We start from the raw sequence: 21,680 nt of genomic DNA, 5'->3' as shown, positions 1-21,680 counted from the left end.
GGATATAACCAACTGGATAGCTTTTCAAAGCTTAAGGGCACCTTTTATACACTCTGGCAGGAACTCAAGGAGGGCAACTAAAAATTGGGGGTAGGTACATCAGTGGTCTCCTGTACTGCAAGCCTAGTAACAGCCTAGGAATTGTACTATATTCAACATTAGATTACTGTTGCAGTAGCCTGAGATAATAGGGTAGACTACCATAGCTTATTAACATACAGTGGATATAAAAAGTGTACACACCCCTGTTAAAATGCCTGTTTTTTGTGATTAAAAAAAAGAGACCTCAATAGATCATTTCAAAACTTTTCCACCTTTAATGTGACCTATAACCTGCACAATTCAATTGAGAAACAAACAAATCTGTTAGGGGAAAAATATAAAAAATAAAAAAACATACAATAAACTGGTTGCATAAGTGTGCACACCCTTAAACTAATACTTTGTTGAAGCACCTTTTGATTTAATTACAGCATTCAGTCTTCTTGGGTACACACCTGCCATCAATTAAAGAAACTCTGATTAACCACAAATAAAGTTCAGCTGTCCTAGTAGGATTTTGCTGACATTTACTCAGTTGCCTGCTACAGCAAAAGCCATGGTTCGCAGAGAGCTTACAAAGCATCAAAGGGATTTCATTGTTGAAAGGTATCAGTCAGGAGATGGGTACAAAAAAATTTCCACAGCATTGGATATACCATGGAACACAGTGAAGACAATCCTCAACAAGTGGAGAAAATATGGGATAACAGTGATGTTGCAAAGAATTGGACATCTCTCCAAAACTGATGAAAAGACAAGAGACCTACAGCAACACTGAAGGAGCTACAGAATTTCTGGCAAGTACTGGTTGTGTACTACATCTGACAACAATCTCCCATATTCTCCATATGTCTGGATCATGGGGTAAGGTTGTAAGAAGGAAGCCTTTTCTTACACAGAAAAACACCCAGGCCCCGGCTAAAATTTGCAGAACAATACATCAAGTCTCCCAAAAACATTGTGAAAATGTGTTATGGTCTGAGGAGAACAAGGCTGAACTTTTTGGCCACAATTCCAAAAGGTACGTTTAGTGCAAAAACAACACTTTGCATCACCAAAAGAACACCATCCCCACGGTGAATCATTGCAGGAGCTAGGTCTGACTCTAAACGGGTTACAAGTGGCGTTCCCCAGGGCTCAGTCCTAGGACCCCTCCTGTTCGGTATATACTTCTCAGAGGTACAGACAAGCACAGGATGACTATGGCTGACCAAGTTCACAGATGACTGCAAACTAGGGGCTATAATTGACTCACTGGCTAACACAGACATCCTCCAAAAGGGTCTCACTGAGACGGATACCTGGTGTCAAAATCATGGCCTCAAGCTAAATGCCAAAAAGTGCATAGTTATTCCCTTTGGAAATAACAAAGTAACTACAAACTACCACATAGGTGGTAGTCCCCTAAATATGGAAAACGTAATAAGGGATCTGGGGACCCAAGTAGACAGTAATCTCTCCTTTGATAATCACACTGCCATAGTGGTTAGAAAATCCTTCTATGTGACCCACCTAATCACAAAAGGGTTTGCATCCAGATCAAAAGAGGTCATTGTGCCCCTCTACTCACCACTCATCAGACCCATCATAGAGTACAACGCCCCATTTGGGATGTACCTTACAAGACACCTGCAACAGCTGGAAAGACCACAGAAGTACCTCACCAAGAGGATCACTGGCCTCAAACAGATGCCCTATGGTGCTCGACTGAAATAATTCCAGCTGTACTCGGTTACATACCGCCTGCTCAGAGGTGATTTCTGCCTGACATACAAGGCCATGTCCAACCCAGAATTGATGGACATGCTCCACCTAAAGAAAACCTTATTCCCTCGAGCCACACGCACTATGGATCTAAACCTCACCACAACAATAAATAGGATGTGCTGGAGGGATAGATTCCTGTTCCAGAGACTTCCCATGCTTTGGAACAAGATTCCAATCTACATTAGCTAGAGCTTCTCACTAGCACTCTTCAAGAGAAACCTTGATGAGTGGATGGGAAACAAGAAGATATGTACTCACCATAACGTTCGATGTATGTAGTCCATCTCACCTCACATTCTTACTCGTAGGTTCGGAGCCGAACCGCGGCTCCGACTCAGCCATACTCTAGCTCGAAGTCTTCAATTGGCTCGTGGCTAAGAGGTATCCCATGCTGCACTGCTCCCTTTCCCCAGATCTTGTTTGCTGCAAGCTCAGGCAATCACACCCCACACACACAACACATAGAGAGGAAGAATCAACCCAACAACAAAAGGAGTACTGAAACCAAAATTAACCTCCAGGCCCTCCAGGAGGGGGAAGGCAGGAGGGTAAGTAAGAATATGAGGCGAGATGGACTACATACATCGAACGTTACGGTGAGTACATAACTTCTTGATGTTATGTAGTCCAATCTTGCCTACATTCTTACCCGTGGGACAGCGTCCCCAGCACCTGAACCTTGGGCGTCTCAGTGGAAAATACTCCTGAGCACTGGAACCAAAGGAAGATCTGCCTCTGTATATCAAATCCAATTTGTAGTGAGTAATAAAGGTGTGAGGAGATGCCCATGTAGCCGCAGCACAAATATCATCCATAGACATCCTGGCCTGAAATGCCGTAGAGGTAGACATTGATCATGTAGAATGAGCCTTCACCTTAAAAGGTAATTCCTTACTGCTTGAGGCATAAATGAAGGAAATACAACTAGAGATCCATCTGGATAAGGTTACTCTAGAGACAGGAGACCCAAGTCTATTTTCTGAAAACGAGACAAATAGCTGATCTGATTTCCTAAGATCCTTCATTCTATGTAAATAGAAATGCAATTGTCTATTAGCATCTAACTGGTGGAATTTGAATTCTACCTTATTAGAAAATTCTGGGAAAAATACAGGCAGCTCAATAGACTGGTTGAGGTTAATAACCGAAGCAACCTTTGGTCTGAGGAAAACCCTATCCTTTTGAAATACCAAGTAAGGAGGTCTAACTGACAAAGCTTGGAGCTCAGAGACTCACCTAGCTGAAGTGATGGCTATCAAAAAGATTGTTTTCCATGACAAATATTTCAAGTCACAAGTAGCTGCAGGCTCAATGGGAGATGAAGTGAGACACTGTAGCACAAAACTGAGGTCCCATGGCATTACAGGATCAAGGACTGGGGGCCGAAGCATCAAAGTGCCCTTTAAAAATGCCTTAGAAAGTCTATGCGCCATTAGACTGGGTTCAACAGTGACATGAAAGGCGGAGATAGCCGCTAACTGAACTTTAATGGTTGCGGCAGCTGACCCCTGACTGGAAGCATGGAGAGAAATTCCAGAACTGATGAAACTGGTGCAGTGTAAGGGTCAATCTACCTTTCATGAGCCCAGATGGAGAATCTTTTCCATTTACTGGAATAAATCTTCCTAGTCGAAGGCTTATGGGAAGAAGACAGAATATGAACTACTTCCGGAGGAAAATGATGAAGCCTGACTAGTGATGGAACTGGAGTAGCCAAGCTGCCAACCGGAGGGTCTGAAGAGAGAGATGGAACTGCTCTGACATATGAGTCAATAGGTCTGGCTGTGGTCCAGAATCCAGGGGTCGTCCATGAGATAGGGACGGAGAAAGGGGAACCAAATTTGACAAGGCCAGTGTGACACAATCAGAATCATTCTCTTCCCAAGAATTGTGCTTTCTGAATAACCTTTGCTATCAGAGAAACAGGTGGGAAGGCATAAAGTAGACCGGAGGGCCAGTCGAGAACTACAGCGTCCCTGGGTGTCTCCCCCTGAGGGGGGATGAGGGTGAAGTAGCTGCTGCACTTGGTATTGAGGGGACTGGCAAATAGATTGCAGCAAGGCTGACCCAACCTGTGGAAAATCTGCTCTGCAACCTGCTTGTTCAGGGACCACTCATGAGGCATCAGAATAGCTCTACTCAACCTGTCGGCAATCCCCGGAATGTGCGTTGCCACAAGAAAGCATTAGGAAGACACTGCCCACTGCCACACTTGAATAGCCTCTCTGCAAAGGGGATATGACTTGGTTCCCCCCCTGTTTGTTCAGATACCATACCACAGACATGTTGTCCGAGTGGATTGCAATCGTCCCGAGAGGAAGAAAGCTCTGGAGTGCTTGCAACGCTAATAGCACTGCTCTCATCTCCAAGACATTGATATGCAAATGTATCTCATGCTCTTGCCATGTGCCTTGGACTGTCCTGCCGAGATAATGCCCCCCCCCCCACCAATCTGGGAGGCATCCGTGGTCACCATGGCAACTGGAGGAGGTGGAACAAAGTGCTTTTCCACATTGAGATTGCTGGTCTGAAGCCATCAGCATAGATCCTGCTTGCACTTGTCTGTAATCATAATAAGATGGGAAAGCGGAAGGTGTTGTAGGGACCACTGAGCAAAGAGCAGCCACTGAAGGAGCCTCATGTGTAGTCTTGCAAGAGGGACTAGCATAATTGTGGCAGCCATTGTCCCTAATAATTTGAGAACCATTTTTGCCTTTACCTTTTTCAGTGGAAGCAATGCGTAGACCTGTTTTTGCAAAACCTGAATTCTTTCTTGTGGTAAGAAAGCCCTCATGAGCACATTGTCTAACTTGGCACCTATAAAGGTGACACACTGCAAGGGCAACAAGGCAGACTTTTCCCAGTTTAGTGTGATACCCAATCGTTGACGTAGCGCAATGGTGGCATCCCTGGTCTGTAGTAGTAGATGCCTGGTGGTGGCAGACAGGAGCCAGTCATTTAGGTACAGAAGCACTTGGAATCCCTGACATCTCAAGTGAGCCGTCACCACTGCCATACATTTGGTGAACACCCTGGGGGCTGTGGTGAGACCAAAGGGCAGGGCTCGAAACTGAAAATGACTGGCTCCCAGCAGGAAGCGTAAATGACTTCTGGATGCCCTGTCCATCTTTATATGGTAGTAAGCATCCTTGAGGTCAATGGAGCACATCCATACTTCTTTCCCCAACAATGGGAGAATAGACTGTAAAATGACCATTCGGAACTTGGACCTTTTTACATGGAGGTTCAAGCAGCTGAGATCCAAGATGGGTCTCAGGTCCCCTGTTCTTTTCGGCATCAAAAAGAATCTTGAGTAAGTCCCTAATCCGAGCTGGTCTGAGGGGACATGCTGGATGGCTCCTTTTGCTAGCAGCTTTTGAACTTCTGAAGCTGCGGAATCCCTTTGACTGGGTGGAGCATCTGGGATTCTCTTGGTTGGTGGGGGATGAGAAGAGAAGGGAATATGATATCCTACGGAAATTATCTTTAATACCCACTCGTCCTGGGGGATGCCTTGCCAGGCTTCTGCATATAGCAAAATGCGACCCCCAACTGGCTCTGGAGAAGTGCAGTCAGGCCTCCCATCAGGAGCGCTGGTAGGAGGAACCGCGAAAGGAATAGTGGTCCCCCTGGTTACGCGAGCCTCCTCTGCCTCTAAGGCAGCATCTACTTGAGTTACCACCCCCTCCCCTGCCTCTGGAGGGGGAATCACTTTGTGCATCTTGAAAAAACCTCTGCGGCTTTCTGAACCACATTTTCCCACCCTTCTGGCCCTTGGGATAAGGTCTAGAAGGCATGGAAAAATGGACTCCCACGGCAGACAGGGTTTTTCCTTCCTGCTCGCACCTAGTGAGAGTATCCTTCACCTTGGTTCCAAACAACAATGAACCGTCAAATGGGGCATTGGTGAATGTAGACTTGAAGGTCTCTGCGAAATTACACAGGCGCATCCAGCAGTGCTTCCTAAGAGAGACTCCTGAACTCGCGCCCTACTCGCTCCATCGGCTGCATGCGAGATCAGCCTCATGGAGGAGTTAGTAATGGAATTTAGGGTAGACATCTGGGCACTGACCTTCTGAGCCACTGCGTCAGAAGCGTTACCCTGCAGACACTCTCCAAGCTCTTTTAGGAGATCTCTTTGGAGCCATGTAAAATGTGACAAATAGTTCAGCGACCACAGAGTACAGGCCACTGAAGAAAACATACGAGTCCCATACCGGTCCATGGTCCTTGACTCCTTGTTAGGGGGATGGATGGTAGATGAAGTCTCAGCTAGTTCCTTCTTGGTGGCCGCTTCCACCACCATGGTATCTACTGGAACGCCCTTTGTGAAAAATTCCTTGTCAGCGGGGGCGGACAGAAACTTGTTGGGTCTCCTGGGGACTGGCTCCACAGTGTCAGGGGTTTCCCACACCCTTCGACAAACAATATCCAGGAGTTCATCGAATGGGGGAGAAACCCAAGAGGCATAGGGTTGAGACCCAAAGGCCTTCAGGAACACTGACTCCTCCTCAGAGGGAGATTTGGAGGGCCAGTCGCCTCTCTGCTTCAAGATTTCCAGGATATCTGAGAAAGAGATAGCTTCAGAGGATGACTTGGGGGACCCCTCTGAATCTTCGAGGTCGGTGTCCGAAGTGATAGACTCATCCTGGGAGTCGATATGCTTCCTCATGCACACACTTTTTCTGGGGGTCTCCTCAGGCAAACACTCTGGGGAGACCTCAGAAAGTTGGGGACCACTCATGGAGGTATCCTGAGGCCTTGGATCTCCGCTGTCCAAGGACAAAGGGTGATAAGAAACTGATACCGGTGCTGGAGGGGGTAGAGTGTCGGTGCCATCAGATGCAGCTGAGGATCTGGCCAGCACGCTCGACATGACCTCGAAAGCTGATCCCCCGGCTCCGAAGAACGACCAACCGTGGAAGCCCTCAGAGCCGAAGGGATAAGGTCCGAAGCCTAGGCAGGGCCCAAGCTCACCCATGCCGAAGCAACGAGCGGGAGGCTCGGAGCCAAAGAAGATTGACCCAAGACCTCTCCCTTGGGTCCGACCGAGGAACTATGAGCCCTGGACCCCGTGGAAGGAGCCAACGGGGTTGGAGTTGAGATTGGAACCAGGATGCCAGGATGGACTACTGGAGCCGATGCAAAGGCATCAGACAGAACCGACAACTCTGGCTCCGAAGACCGATAAAGGCTCGGAGGAGGAACATACGAAGATGGATGGGTGACAGGCTCCGGGGCCGATTGGGCTGGAGCCGAAAACAATTTGGCCAACACTGGTGATTGGAGCAGTCTCTGTACCATTCTATCCACATCATCATCCGAGAGAGTCCTGGATGACCTAGAGGATAAGGTCGGAGATCTTGACCTCCCTACAGAGGGAGACTTACAAGAAGGAGAAACTGGTCTAGAAACTGGAGACCGGCTCCGAACAAGTATCTCCGTCACTGGCTCCAAGAGACTGGGAGCCGATGCTGACTTGGTCAATTCACCCACTTCCTGTGGCCCCAAAGCCAATGGAGCTGGGGAAGCTGAAGTAGACTTGGAAACTTTCTCTGGTGGAATCCCTGACATCTCAAGTGAGCCGTGACCACTGCCATGCATTTGGTGAACACTCTGGAGGCTGTAGTGGGGCCAAAGGGCAGGGCTCAAATTTGGTAATGACTGGCTCCCAGCCAAAAGCGTAACTGTCTCCTGGATTGTCTGTTTATCTTTATATGGTAGTATGCATCCTGGAGATCTGTTGAGCACATTCAATCATCTTTCCCGATAAACGAGAATATTGACTGCAGAGATACCTTCCAGAACTTTGACTTCTTCACTGCTTTGTTTAGCTTGCTGACATCTAGAATGGATCTCCAGTCCACTGTCTTTTTTGGAACTAAAAAGAATCTTGAGTAAGTTCCGGATCCCATTTGGTCTGTGAGGACCTCTTGGATGACTCTCTTTTCTAGCAACGAGAGTATCTCTTGTGTTGCATAGTCCTTTGGACTGGGTGGAATGTCTGGTAAGGACCAGCTCACTGGAGGGGGAATGGAAAATAGTATGTAATAGCCTCTGGATATAATTGTTAGTACCCATTTGTCTTGGCAGATTTCTTGCCAGGTGTTTGGGTACAGTGACAATCGACCCCTGACTGCCTCCAGAGAAGAGCAGGTGGGTCTCCTTTCAGGAGCACTGGAAGGGCCTGTCCGAGAATGTATTTCTGTCACCTTGATTCTGTGGACCCCCTTTGCTGTGAGGTCAGCGTCTTCCATTATAACTTTCCCCTCTGCCCCTGGGGGAAGAGTCACCACGTGCATCAGAGAAACTTTTTTGGAACTTGCGAAACCACATCTTTCCACCCTTTTGACCTTTGGGATAAGGTCTAGATGGGGCAGAAAAACAGACTCCAATGGCAGATAAGGTTTTCTCATCCTGCTCGCACCTGTTCAAAGTATCTTTCACCTTTGGTCCAAAAAGGGATGAACCATCAAAGAGAGCATTCGTGAAGGAAGACTTGAAGGGTTCAGCAAAGTTGCAAAGGTGCATCCAGGAATGTCTCTTCAGGGAAATTCCTGTTGCAGCTGCTCTGCTCGCTCCATCAGCCGCATATGAAATCAGTCTCAAGGAGGAGTATACAATGGAACTGAGGGTAGACAGCTGAGAGGATACTTTGTTCACAGACACAAAAGCTACAGTACCCTGAAGGGTATCTCCAAGTTCTTTGAGAAGATCCCTTAGAAATCTTGTAAAATGTGTAAGGTAATTCAGCGACTGTAGGGTGAAGGCCATTGAAGAAAAGGCATGCTTTCCATATCTGTCCACAGTCCTAGATTCTTTGTTAGGAGGATGAACAGATGAGGAGGTCTCCGACAGCTCCTTCTTGGTGGCCACCACCACCACCACCATTGCATCTACTGGGACACCTTTATTCAAAAATTCCTTCTCTAAGGGAGCAGTAATAAATTTGTTAGGCCTCCTTGGAACAGGCTCCACTATATCAGGCGATGTCCAGGCCTTACTGGATATGACGCCTAACAGTTGTTCAAATGGGGGAGTCATCCAGGAGGTGAAAGGGCGAGACCCAAAAGCCTCCAGGTATACTGATTCATCCTCTGAAGGGTTGGTGGGCTTCCAGCTGCCCGTCTGTTTCAGGATCTCAAGGATGCCCGCAAAGGAAACATCCTCAGAGGGGGACTGTAGGGACCCTTCCGACTCATCCAAATCAGTAACAGAAGTGATAGACTCAGGGGAGTCTATGTGCTTCCTCTTGCACAATCTTTTCCGAGGGACTTCTTCAGAGGGGTACTCTGGAAAAGTTTCAGAAGAGACAATGTCACCTGCAGGGGCTTCCTGAGGTTCTGGGTCTCTGCGTTTGGGAGGGGGCGGTGGTGATGAGATAGACACTGGCACATGTGAGGGATGAGAAGTTTGCTCCCAGAGCGGGGCTGTCTGAGAAGACAGCACTCTCTCCATCAGTTCAAAAGCCTCCTCCCTGCTCTGAGGAAACCCTCCACTCTGAAGAGACAGAAGATTGACTCCAAGGCAGAGGAGGTAGCTCTGAAACAGAGGTAGGTGCTAAGCTCAACCTAGACGAGGCACCGTGGGGGAGAGTCAGCTCGGACGACTGTCCGCGTTGACTCCCCTCCCCAAACCCGACTACTGAGTGTCGGCTCATAGACTCCTCGACACTGGAAAGAGCTGAGGACTTCACAGATGAAGTCAGAACCGAAGATTCCAAAGGTGGTGTCGATGCCAATGGTTCTGCTACTATCAGATCCAAGCTCTCTGGTTCTGAAGACTCCAGGGTGATCGGAGGAGGAATCAATGAAGCAAGTGTTGCATGGGATGGCTCCGATTCCTTTGGGTCCGGAGATGACAAAATTTTAGCCAGGGATGGTGTTCGAAGCAATCTCTTCACCACCCGCTCCATATCTTCATCAGATAAACTCCTGGAAGAGCGGGTGGACAAAGAAGGAAATATACCCCTATCCAGAATAGGAGATCTCAGAGTCGGAGATGTCACCTTCAATACAGGAGACCAACTCCTCAATACTTCTGTCAGCTCCATGGACACTTTTGGTGCCAACGAAGAAGTTCCAGGTCTATCGGAGTCGAGAGCCCTCGGTTCCAATGGCACAATCCTTTTTAGTGGCTCCAAAACTGGAGCTGTTGTAGCCGGTCTTTTGGTTGACTTAGACTGGAGGGGAGGAAGATCTGGAGCTCTGAGAGTTGTCTAAAGCTTCCTGAAAAGGCCCTTTCAATAAACCCCTAGCCATTAGTTTATTTCTAAGCTCATGGAGCACCCTGCTACTGAACCCATGACATATGGTGCAGGGGTCCTGTAAATGGATGGCACCGAGGCAATAGGCGCAATTTGTTTGCCCATCCATAGGAGACATCTTTTGTGTGCATTTATCACACTTTTTGAACCCTGATTGTTTATGCTCCTTGGGTTCCCTTTCTTTATCCTTGTCTTTGGACATAATGCAGCTAAAAGTCAAGGCCGTAACTATTGAAAAAAACAGTTAAACTAACTAGAGCAACAGCAAAAACTACTATAAGGGGAATTACCTTTTTTTAACAGCAAGAAGCAGACAGAAGGAGGAAAAGAAGAAGAGAAAGGAAACGAGATCTGGGGATATGGCCCAGAGCATCATGGGATACGGGTTAGCCTCGAGCCAGTGGAAGCTCTCGAGCTTTAGTATTCGGCCGAGTCAGAGCCATGATCAGCTCTGAACCCCAACCTATAAGAATTGCAGCGAGATAGGACAACATAACATGCAATGTTTAACTGTATGAGAGGCAGATGAAATAGAGGCATTCAGGAGTTTTTCAGCTCAGAAGAGGGGAGGTTAACATTTACAGTTTTATGTCCTCAAAAATAAGAAGCAAAAACTTTAACGTGAACGTGGCAGTTTAAAATTGTGAATGTTAGAGTGGTAGAATAATTAACTTTCTTCTCAAATCTATCAAAACGTTTCCCATCCTTGTTAGAGGAAATGGGATTGGCATTAGCAATGTTTCTAACAGAAGCAGTTTTAAATAAGGAAATCACTCCAACATCAGCTTTAGGGTTAAAAAATAAGTATATTTCAGTCTGATATATCTTGTATCATGTATTAGACTTCCTATACGGAGGAGGTTGACTGTCAGGTGAGCTGCGAGCTGTCAGGGAAAACATTCTCTAAAGCAGATAAAACAGGAGGGAGAGCTGCAGGTTGTGGAATATCCACCTATAACCAATCATAATGCATTTGCAGGGAAGTAGGAATTTCAGTCTGTTCCCATTAGATAACTCCTTCCAGTTTAGGTAAAGTTTCATAAAAAAGATAGATCTTCTGGACAGAAATCTGAAGCAAAACTTTCCTTAGAATCAGGATACACAGCTTGAGAAGATAGCACCGAAGCACAACATTCTGCCTCCAGTTCCTACCCTTCTGAGTGAAAATCAGAGTTAGAAAGAGAAGGAACGCTCTTTTTTTTTGTGTGTGTGTATGAAGAGGACAGGGGCACAGTAAAAGCAAAAATGAATTCCCTGTTTAACCCCATCAAATCTTCCCTGCCCATACAAATAGATACAGGAGAAGCCATGTTGTTTGTTTTCTTTTTGTCAGACTCCCTGGGAAAAACACTGACCCAACGCAGGCACACTATACTAGGACTCAGGCTCCCTTTCTCATTTTGTGGTACACCTACACCAGCCTCCTCCCCATGACCAAAAAACATGGTTCTCCCTTGACCACAGACAGCAACCCTACAGCTGCAATGAATATGTCTAACCTTCAGTCCTTAGTGGCTGTAGATGCTATACCAGAAGTACAGGGGAAAACAATGAAAAGTCAAAGAAACAAAGTCTGACCACAGCAGAGTAGTCCATTGGCTGCTGAGGCCAAGAAGGAGATGGCCTGATACCAAAAGACTCCCTGACAACTCTCTTCATCATGTGGATGGGGAAAGGAAGAACTTAGGAGACTGGTGACTGCTCCATAGGTCCAGCCTTGAAGGAAACCAACCTTGGGAACTATAGACCCATTAGCCTGACTGGCCTTTTCTGCAAAGTCATGGAAAGAATCATCATGGACCTTATCAACCAGGACATAGGCAACCTTCAAACTCTTGACTCAACCCAGTTTGGTTTCATCAAGGGTAGATCTTGCTTATTAAACCTGGTGAACTTCTTTGAGAAAGTCATCAAAGCTCTAGATGAGGGCAAATCTGTACACACCACCTAGCTTGACTTGGCCAAGGCATTTGACACAATCCCCTACTCAGGGATCAGTGAGAAATGCTCTCAGCTGGGTATCAACCCATTTGTCACTAGATGTGTAGCAAACTGGCTCACAGATAGAAAGCACACTGTTAAAGTTGGTGAATCCACCTCCACCAATAGACCAGTTACAAGTGCTGTACCACAAGGATCTGTAGTGAGCCCTCTACTGTTTGGAATTTATTTGTCTGAAGTCCAGTCAAATGTTGATGGGATGTAGCTTACTAAGTTTACAGACAACTGTAAATTGGGTGCAATCATAGAGTCCTTCAATGACATCAACAAATTACAGAAGGGACTGACATAGACAAATGATTGGTGCCAGGGCCATGGACTGAAACTAAATGCAAATAAATGCCTCATTATCCCCTTTGGCAGAGAAGTAGCTCCTGCTAGTTAAGATACAGACAGCACCCGTCTAAGCTCAAACACAGTGGTGAAGGACTTGGGAATGCAGGTTGATAGCAATCTAAACTTCAATCACCATGTGTCCATGGTAGTAAGGAAAGACTTCTACACTGCCCATCTCAAAAATAAGGGCATTGCATCCAAGATCAAGGAGGTCATTACTCCTCTGGACTTGGCCCTTATCAGACCACTGATTGAGTACAATGCTCCCTTCTGTATGTACTCCACCAGAAATATGCAGCTGGAGAGACCACAGAGGTTTCTAACCAAGAGAATTCAGGGTCTCCAAGACATGACCTACATGGAAAGAGTGAAAGCCCTGTCACTGTACTCTGTATTGTACAGGCTGCTGAAGCCTGCAGAGCAGTCACTGACCCTACTCTAATGGAAATGCTGCACATCTGCAAGTCAAATGGGACAACAGTCACTCGCTCCACAGATCTCAACCTTGCCTGCGACATTAATAGAACTTGCGCAAGAGACAGATATGTCTCCCAGAGATTGACATTCCTCTGGAATAAGCTCCCAATTCATGTGAAGCAGAGATCCTCAATGACCCTATATAAATGCAACCTTGACAATTAGATGGAAAACCACAAATTCACACTGGGGGTGGCACCTATGGCCCTCATGGAAAGGGGTACTCGGTGCTAATCATAGTATCACTCTGCAAACAACGACCATCTAACTATGGGCAACTAGGTTACTCGTGGGGGGGGGGTTATATGGATATGCTTGTAAAGGCCCTAGGCCCATTAGTCTTGTAACCTTCTATGAACCTATGAAACCATAAAGGTGGGTAATGGCATCTGAAGGAGTTGGAAAAACTTGTGACAGCCAACAAAGTGGTTTTGAGGTAAACACACACACACACACACACACACACACACACACACACACACACACACACACACACACACACACACTAAAAGTCCTTGAAATAAAAACATCCTGTCCCTAACATAGAAACAGTACTACAACATGTGTAAAAACATTAAAAAAAACATTTAAAGGTTTACACAGGCATTTACCAAAATAAAATATTACACCCAAAACCAGTATAATTTCCTTGCATAAAACATATAATATTTATGGAAAACCACAAATTTTCTTTAGAAAAAATTAATTAGTGGATGGTTTTCCTCAGCAGGGGACTTATCTGCCCAGCCTAGAAGGATTGCTAGTTAACCATCAGCTCCAAAAAGTCAACAGAAGGAGTGCACCCTGATGGTAAAAAAGCTCTATGTTTTTTGCTGATCTAACTGCCTTTTATGTAAAGCTCTCATTGAGCTTCTGGCAGCAAGAGTGATTGGAAGGTGTCCTTAAGCTTTGAAATATTGTCTGGTCAGTTACATCCTTAGCGGTCTTATAACCCTAATAGCCAAAGGCTACGGTAACAGTGATGTAATGTTGAACATCTATGAAGACATTCGTGACTGACCACTGAACAAAACTGTTTTGATAAGTATAAAACAGTAGGTGTTACCTGTGCTGGAGTGGCAACAGAAGGGCACTTTGGTTCTGGACAGACGAGTGAATGAACAGCACCGTCCTTGATTTGGATTTCAAAATATTCCCTGAGGCAAGTGTTACAGTACACATGTTCACAGTTAGTAAAACACAAACAGTCACTTCCAAATTTCTCTAAAAAGCATATCTTGCAACAGTATACTTTACTGTTGAACCGCTTTTGCTTTTGATGTTGGTTAAAATCTAGAATCTCTGGCAGAATGTTTGTCCATGACTCCACATGTTGAATAGCTCTCGGGTCACAGCAGCTTGCACCCATTGTGTCTTCTGCATCTGCAAAGCATTCTTGTTCAGTTTCCATGGAAGCCAAAGGGCAGTGACAATACATCTTCATCTCAGATATCTCTAATAGTAACGAAGAACCAATATTCAAGAAACAGAGAGTTTCTTCCCTAAGAAACTGCATCCAGGAAAATAAAACAACACAACCTCTTCTTTCTTTCCAGATTTCATCCAACTGTGTACACAGCCTGGTAAGCTAAAAAAATGTAATTAAAAAAGATAAATCAGTAAAACACACTCGTAATAACAGATTATACAAGTCCACCATTTTGAGTTATAAAAATGATACACCTGTAAGTATCAAAAAAAACCCTCAAAAGTATACCATATTTTCTTGATTCTCAGTAGTCAGTAGTATGTTTACCTTTGTCATGGAAACAGTTTTCATAATTTTTTTTAATAACTTAAGCAATCTGAAAGCTGAAAAGTGTCAGCAAATCAGTGGATGTCTGATTCTATGCATTCACACACACACACACACACACACACACACACACACACACACACACACACACACACACACACACACACACACACAGTCCCGACTGTCTCTATTCGGCGAAGTGTCTCAGATCTCTGCTGCTCTGAGATATGTAGAATGGAAAATTTAATTTTTTAACTGAAGCTGGTGGTTACTGCTCAGTTGCTGAAGTAACCAACATAAAGCAAGTGATTTTCTGACGCTGCAGTGTTTTCTGAAATACTTAATTGTTTATTTAAACTGTATTGTTAAATACTTTTAGTATTCAGGATAATATTTTTAATATTAAACTACACCTGTTTTCATTGTAATTTTTTCCGATATTTCTCCATTGGTTCAAATCCACAAAATACCAGATCCACAGTTACTCTTAACTAGCAAAGAGGTATGTTATATTGGCGAGAAAAGAAATAAAAAATGTGTAAAATACTGCCTTTTAGCTCACTAAAGGTTGATATTAGTGGACGTCAGCACTTCTGTGACATAGCTGGTGGGGTTTTCTTCTTAGCCAGTAGGAAAGAAAGGAGCAAGACTGTATAACATTTCAGCTGTTGTCCCAGGGGACAAGGAGGCCTCATTCTCATTCTGAGCTGGCTGAACATGAAATAGGAGGGAGTGATAAGAGATTTTTTCATCTTAAGAAGATTACTGACCGGTCTCTGGGTGGCCTGATGGCACAGCACTTCTCCCTTAAAATAAGCATACAGAATAATATTGCTGAGTGTCTCTTTGAGGGAGGACAGTCTCACTGATGTGCTCTTGCTATAGCACATATCTCAACCTGCAGCACTGGCTAAAACATAGAAAAAAATGAAGCTATAGTCAGCTGTTTGGAAGCCCACCTTCTTAGCTGATACATGAGATCCTGCTTGAGGCCAGACTCACGGAGGTTCTGAAGCTTTTCTAGAACATGGTTTATAAGATGGGACTGGAAACTGGAGTAGTGAGACAAATAGCTGAAGACCCAAAGCCCCAACAAGGCACAGAAGTATACTCTTACCATGGCTGTCCAAATCTTTGAGCTTCTTATAAGACAGAAAGATAGTAAAGTGCTACGGTATCTGGGACCTGTCTTAGACCACAGAGACATATCTAATTACTTATGTATCTACTAATGAATGAATGAATTTATTCATAGGTTCATAGGTAGGTACTAGGCTATCTGCCCAAGGGCATTTATAAGCCTAGCCAGAGTGTGTCAGCTTTCGCCACCCCATTGATTAATTAACTGACCCTCTGTCAAGAAGACCCAGTGAAATGATCCCAGGGGTGTATTTTCTGTTACCCATCCACTCGTCAAGGTTTCTCTTGAAGACTGTTAGTGAGGGGCTCTGCCTAATGTAGTTAGGAATTTTGTTCCAAAGCATAGGGAGTCTCTGTGACAGGAATCTATCCCTCCAGCATGTTTATTTATTTATTATTTATTTATTTATTTATTTATATTTGTTGACCAGGAGTGTCCGACTGGACATAGGTCCATTTTCAGCAGAGGCCCGGGGAGAAAAGCTCCACAGTTAAAACAAACAGACAGTAGCTACATTGGATTACATAGCGATTAACAATTTACATAGCAATTACTTACAACATATTTACAGATGAAGAACATAGTGCAATTTACATAGCAATTACTTACAACATATTTACAGATGAAGAACATAGTACATCAGAAGACAACTAGAATCTTTATCTGTGAAGTACATAACAGACATTAACAAATGTTACAATAAGATGTTCTATTTATTGTTGTGGTGAGGTTTAGCTCACTAGAGCGAGTGGCTCGCAGTGACTTGGATTTTTTTTAGGTGGAGTATGTCCATCAATTCTGAGTTGGACATGGCTTTGTAAGTCAAGCAGAGATCACCTCTGAGTAAGCGATATGCCACTAAGTACAGACGGAGTTTTTCCAGTCGGGCTGCATAGGACATATGTTTGAGGCTAGTAATCCTCTTGGTGAGGTACTTTTGTGGTCTTTCCAGCTGTTGGAAGTGTCTTGTGAGGTACATCCCAAATGGGGCATTGTACTCTATGATGGGTCTGATGAGTGGCAGTAGAGGGCACTATAACCTCTTTATTTCTAGATGCGAACCCTTTAGTAATTAGATGGGCTGCATAGAAGGATTTCCTAACTACTTTGGCAATATGATTGTCAAATTTGAGATTACTATCTACCTGGGTCCTCAGATCTCTTATTACCTGTTCTGTATTAACGGGGGTCGCCACCTATGTGGTCATTCATGGATGTTTTGTTTTTCCCAAACGGGATGATTATGCATTTTTTGGGATTTGGCTTGAGACCATGACTTTGACACCAGCTGTCTGTCTCAGTAAGGCCCTTTTGGAGAATGTCCGTGTCAGCCGGAGAGTCAGTTATAGCTCCCAGTTTGCAGTCATCAGCGAACTTGGAAAGCCATAGTCCTCCTGTGTTTACCTGTACTTTTGAGAAGTTTATGCCGAACAGTAGGGGTCCCAGGACCAAGCCTTGTAGGACACCACTTGTGACTGGTTTAGAGTCGGACCTGGAGCCCGCTATTCTTACCATGTGAGTTCTGTCTGTAAGCCAGTTGGCAACCCATCTCATGATATAGGGGTTTATGTTCAGGCTAGTGAGTTTTTCTATAATTCCTGAGTGGGGAATGGTGTCAAAAGCCTTGGCGAGGTCAAGGTAGGCTGTGCAAACCACCTTCCCCTCATCTATGGCCTTGATGACTGTCTCGATGAAGTCAACCACGTTTAGTAGGCATGATCTGCCCCTAACAAATCATTCATTCCATAATCCCATTTTCAGTGGAAGCCCAGGGAGAAAAGTTCCATATACTGACAGTTAAAAATGCCACGAATTCAAATTCAACAATATGTACTTAAAATGTATAAAGCAACATAGAATGATAGTAAGTGCTGCATAATAACATTTGTTGTGAGTATTTTAAAGTAAGCTTGTATGAGACAGTGAAGTAAGTAGTAAACTTGTATGAGACAGTGAAATCAGTAGAAAACAAATACCCAGTAAGACGCCAAAGTCCAACTTAAGCAGGTAGCACAAATGAAGAAAAACGAAGCAAAGTTGGACACTGCTGACAGCTTAAAAAATCTTCTTTATTCTTAAAATCACAAGATAAGCACTTTCGGGATGACCCTTCTTCAGATAAATAAAATGATGACGAACATAGCGTCTGAATGTAACACGTTTCCCACGCCGTTTCAGAAGGAGAAGGAGAGTGGTATCGGAACGCGTTTTGTGACAGCCAATATAACAACACATGAATCAAGGGAGGAAGAACCAATGGCTGACTTGGCTGATGAACAAACGGACACGGAGTCTATTCGAGTGCAGGAGGGTCCTGCCAGTGTCACGATTGATGTGACAAACTTAGGTACCAGTTTAAATCATGATGTAGGTACCTGCTCTTCACAACAAATTGTCGTAGTGAACTCTAATTCAGATGGCAATTCCTTGGGAGCAGGCCCCAAGATACAAGGAGCGAGCCACAATAATAATTTTTTGGGACTGTTACCAGCACCGGTCAAAAAGAAAGGTCCCTGGGCGGTCAGTGGCGAGGACAGGGGGACCGACAAGAGAAGAAAAATTTGGGACTGACTGCTGATAATGATATGGGTATTGTTACTAACTTATCATCTTATGTTTTAAACTCTAGAGAATTAGAGGTGTTGAATAAGGGATTAACCTTTATTCCGAGCAAAAATGGTTGTTATGATGAAATGTTGATAGATATTATGTTATACTGCAGGAATGTGTCACTGAAGTTAATGTATGGTAACAGTAATGAGAAGGATTACCCCTTAGAAAACCAAGTGGTTTTGTCCATAATTAACATCAAGTTTGAATTTGTTCGTTAGTGCATGTGAGAAAGATATGATAGATTACTATAAGGAAGCAGACTTTAAGAAATATCACAACTTATCTGCTGAACAAAGGATAGCACTGAATAGTCTCATTGCCAACAGGGACATTGTGATAAAAAATGCGGATAAGGGGGGTGCCATTGTCCTCATGGACACGACATGGTATAACAACAAATTGAATGAGCTATTACAAGATAGTAACACATATCTACTCATAAATCCCCTAACTGTAAAAAGTATTGTAGATAGGGTGAATATTCAATTGAATGCTCTATTGTTTGAAATGAAAATATCTGAGGAAACTTATCAGTTCCTCAAAATAGAGAAACCAGTTATTCCGATCTTTAAAGCACTACCGAAGATACATAAATCTATCCAAAACCCACCCCTTAGACCGATAGTATCTGGGAGGGGATGGGTTACGGAAAATGTGTCGATATGGGTGGAACACACTTTAAAACCCTATCTAGATCAAATGGATAATGTGTTGAAAGATACAGCACATTTCTTAAGGCTACTAGGTCAATTGAATAAATCATATAATAAGAATTTACTGATGGTCACTATGGATATTCAAAGTCTATTCACTGTGATTGACAACAAGTTTGGTATTGATAGTGTACAATTGCTCCTGGGTGATCTAGGAGTTAGTGATGATAAGTTATCACTCATTACATCACTATCAAGCATCGTTTTGGAGAACAATGTTTTTCTGGGAGGTAATGGCATGTATAGACAAGCGCAGGGGGTCGCCATGGGGACCCCCTGCGCAAATACATATGCCAATTTGGTTCTCTCTCAATGGGAAAGAACACATGTCATCAACAATGAGGAATGGAGACGTCAACTACAGTTATATCTACGTTTTGTAGATGACATTTTTCTTTTGTGGGATGGGACAGAGGAAGAACTAGATGAGTTTATTAACCACTTACACTCCACTACGAAGTTTTTTAGGTTTTCTATCAACATGTCACGCAGTTCCATAGATTTCTTAGATGTATGTGTACAACAGGATACAAAAGGCTTTAGATCCAAGCTACATAAGAAAGATTGCTGGAAGAACTCACTTTTGGCATTTGACAGCATGCACCCTAGATATACATATCGCAACATAGTACAGGGGCAGGTGAGCAGGGTCTCTAGGTTATGTCTTCTAGAATCAGATTTTGAAGAGGAGACGACTAGACTTAAGGAGAACTTTAATGATAGGGGCTATAAGCAGAATTTGGTAAATGAAACTGTGGAAAGAGGTAGATCCAAGCGATTCACGGATTATAAGCCCTGGATTTTAAGAGCTTTTGAAAGGGATGAGGTCAAAAAGAGCAATGAGGCTTTATGCAAAGTCCCGCAGGTTATGTTAAACTATAGCAGTAACACTAGTGATATCTGCAATATAGTGAGGAAGAACTGGAACATCTTGACCAGTGATAGTACACTGGGGGGCATAGTGGGACTTCAGCCCACTTTTAGGTATAGAAGGAATAAAAACTTAAAGGATCTACTGTGCAAGGAACCTTCTGTGCCAAATGTGTCCTATGCTCTACCATACTCAATAGGAACGAGTAATTGTGGATCATGTAAAGCTTGTCCCCACATAAATAAAGATACTGTATTTATACATCCCACTACCAAAAAAGTGTTTCACTTTAAAGGAAGAGCAACCTGCCGCACAACCAACATAGTATATTTAGCAGAATGCTGTCAATGCCAAGGTTTTTATGTGGGTAAGACGAATAGCATGTTTAAAGTAAGGATTCTTCAGCATCTTTCGAGTATTAGGAATAAAGATGAAAGAAATGCGTTATGTAGACATGTGATTTTGCACCCTACACATACATTTAAATTTAGGGTTATTGTAAATGTTAAACCCAGCACTAGGGGGGGTGATATTGTGCTTCAAACAGAAACTGTAGAAACAAAATGGATTGCTAGTTTAATGGCAAACAGGAAGCCAGGCTTAAATGATTACATACCAATTAAGCCTATTTTGAAAAATAGGCGTGTCTTTCACTGAATGTGCTTGCTATTTCTGAATGTGATTGGCTTTTATATGTATATAAGTGAACCATCTCATTCATTTTATTTATCTGAAGAAGGGTCATCCCGAAAGCGCTTATCTTGTGATTTTAAGAATAAAGAAGATTTTTTAAGCTGTCAGCAGTGTCCAACTTTGCTTCGTTTGTCTTCATGAGACAGTGAAATAAGTGGGGTGAGTGGACATACCTCCACTGACACCCACACATGCAGGCAAAATGGAAGTTACCTACATGCGTGTATGTACCAAAAGAGGTACTTTTCCTTAGTTTGTTTTTATCAATATGCTTGAAGTGTTTTTTTTTTTTTTTTTTTAGTATGTGTGGAGATAAAGTAAGATGAAAGGGATATGAGAGAGAAGCAATGGGGGTGGGGACAGAACTTTAGTAGAAATGTGGGAATAAGTTTTGACAGAGAAATAGGGAAAGTAGTGTAGAACTCAGCATAGCTGGTTTGGAAACAAAGGATATCATGAAAGAAGGGCTATAGGTGGAAGGACATAGAAGTGGAGGATCAAGTACACAGACAAGTTCAATTAGAGGATAGGGAGGCCTTTAATTTACACATGACTATTTGTGTTTAGGTTCACATCTAAGACCTGGGGAAATTGAGCTTCACAGTTTATCTACATGAACAGAAAACGTGCCTTCACAGTAGTTCTGCAATTTGGAAATCTGTATGATATTTGGAGTTTGTGATCTTAGGATCCTGGTGAGGGTGTATTTAATAATCACTGGAAACAATGCTCGACATTTGTTGAGGTTATGGTGTAAGTAATGGCATAGTTTTTTTTTTTTAAACTGAATAACAGGCAGAACCCGACTTAACTAGAACCACTTTATCCTGTTTTGGACTATGCAGTGCTGGGTTGAGTTAGGGACATTAATAACAAACGTATCCATTCTGTTGCATATCAGTTCAGGTTTGTTTAGATTTGTTTTGGACATGTTGGCAAGTACTGATGAGTAATACAGGAGGGTTGGAAGGAGTAGTGTTTGAGCAGTGTTTAATTGTGCTTGT

At 43.7% G+C, this 21,680-nt stretch overlaps 1 protein-coding gene across 4 annotated transcripts in view; it reads right to left on the bottom strand.

The window, feature by feature from the left end:
* Nucleotides 1-21,680, bottom strand: part of LOC122799895 (E3 ubiquitin-protein ligase RNF14-like) — a 513,500-nt gene that overhangs the window by 187,103 nt on the left and 304,717 nt on the right. For all 4 annotated transcript variants that reach the window (XM_044069272.1, XM_044069274.1, XM_044069273.1 and 1 more), the window contains exon 4: nt 13,956-14,477. In XM_044069272.1, coding sequence (XP_043925207.1) covers nt 13,956-14,477 — 522 coding nt within the window. The remainder of the gene's footprint in view (nt 1-13,955; nt 14,478-21,680) is intronic.

The sequence above is a fragment of the Protopterus annectens genome, chromosome 4.part0 (genome assembly GCF_019279795.1).
Source record: "Protopterus annectens isolate FY-2018-M chromosome 4.part0, PAN1.0, whole genome shotgun sequence".
Taxonomy (NCBI): Eukaryota; Metazoa; Chordata; order Ceratodontiformes; family Protopteridae; genus Protopterus; species Protopterus annectens.
Note: the sequence above shows the minus strand (reverse complement) of the source record. Positions and strands in the feature narration are given on the sequence as shown.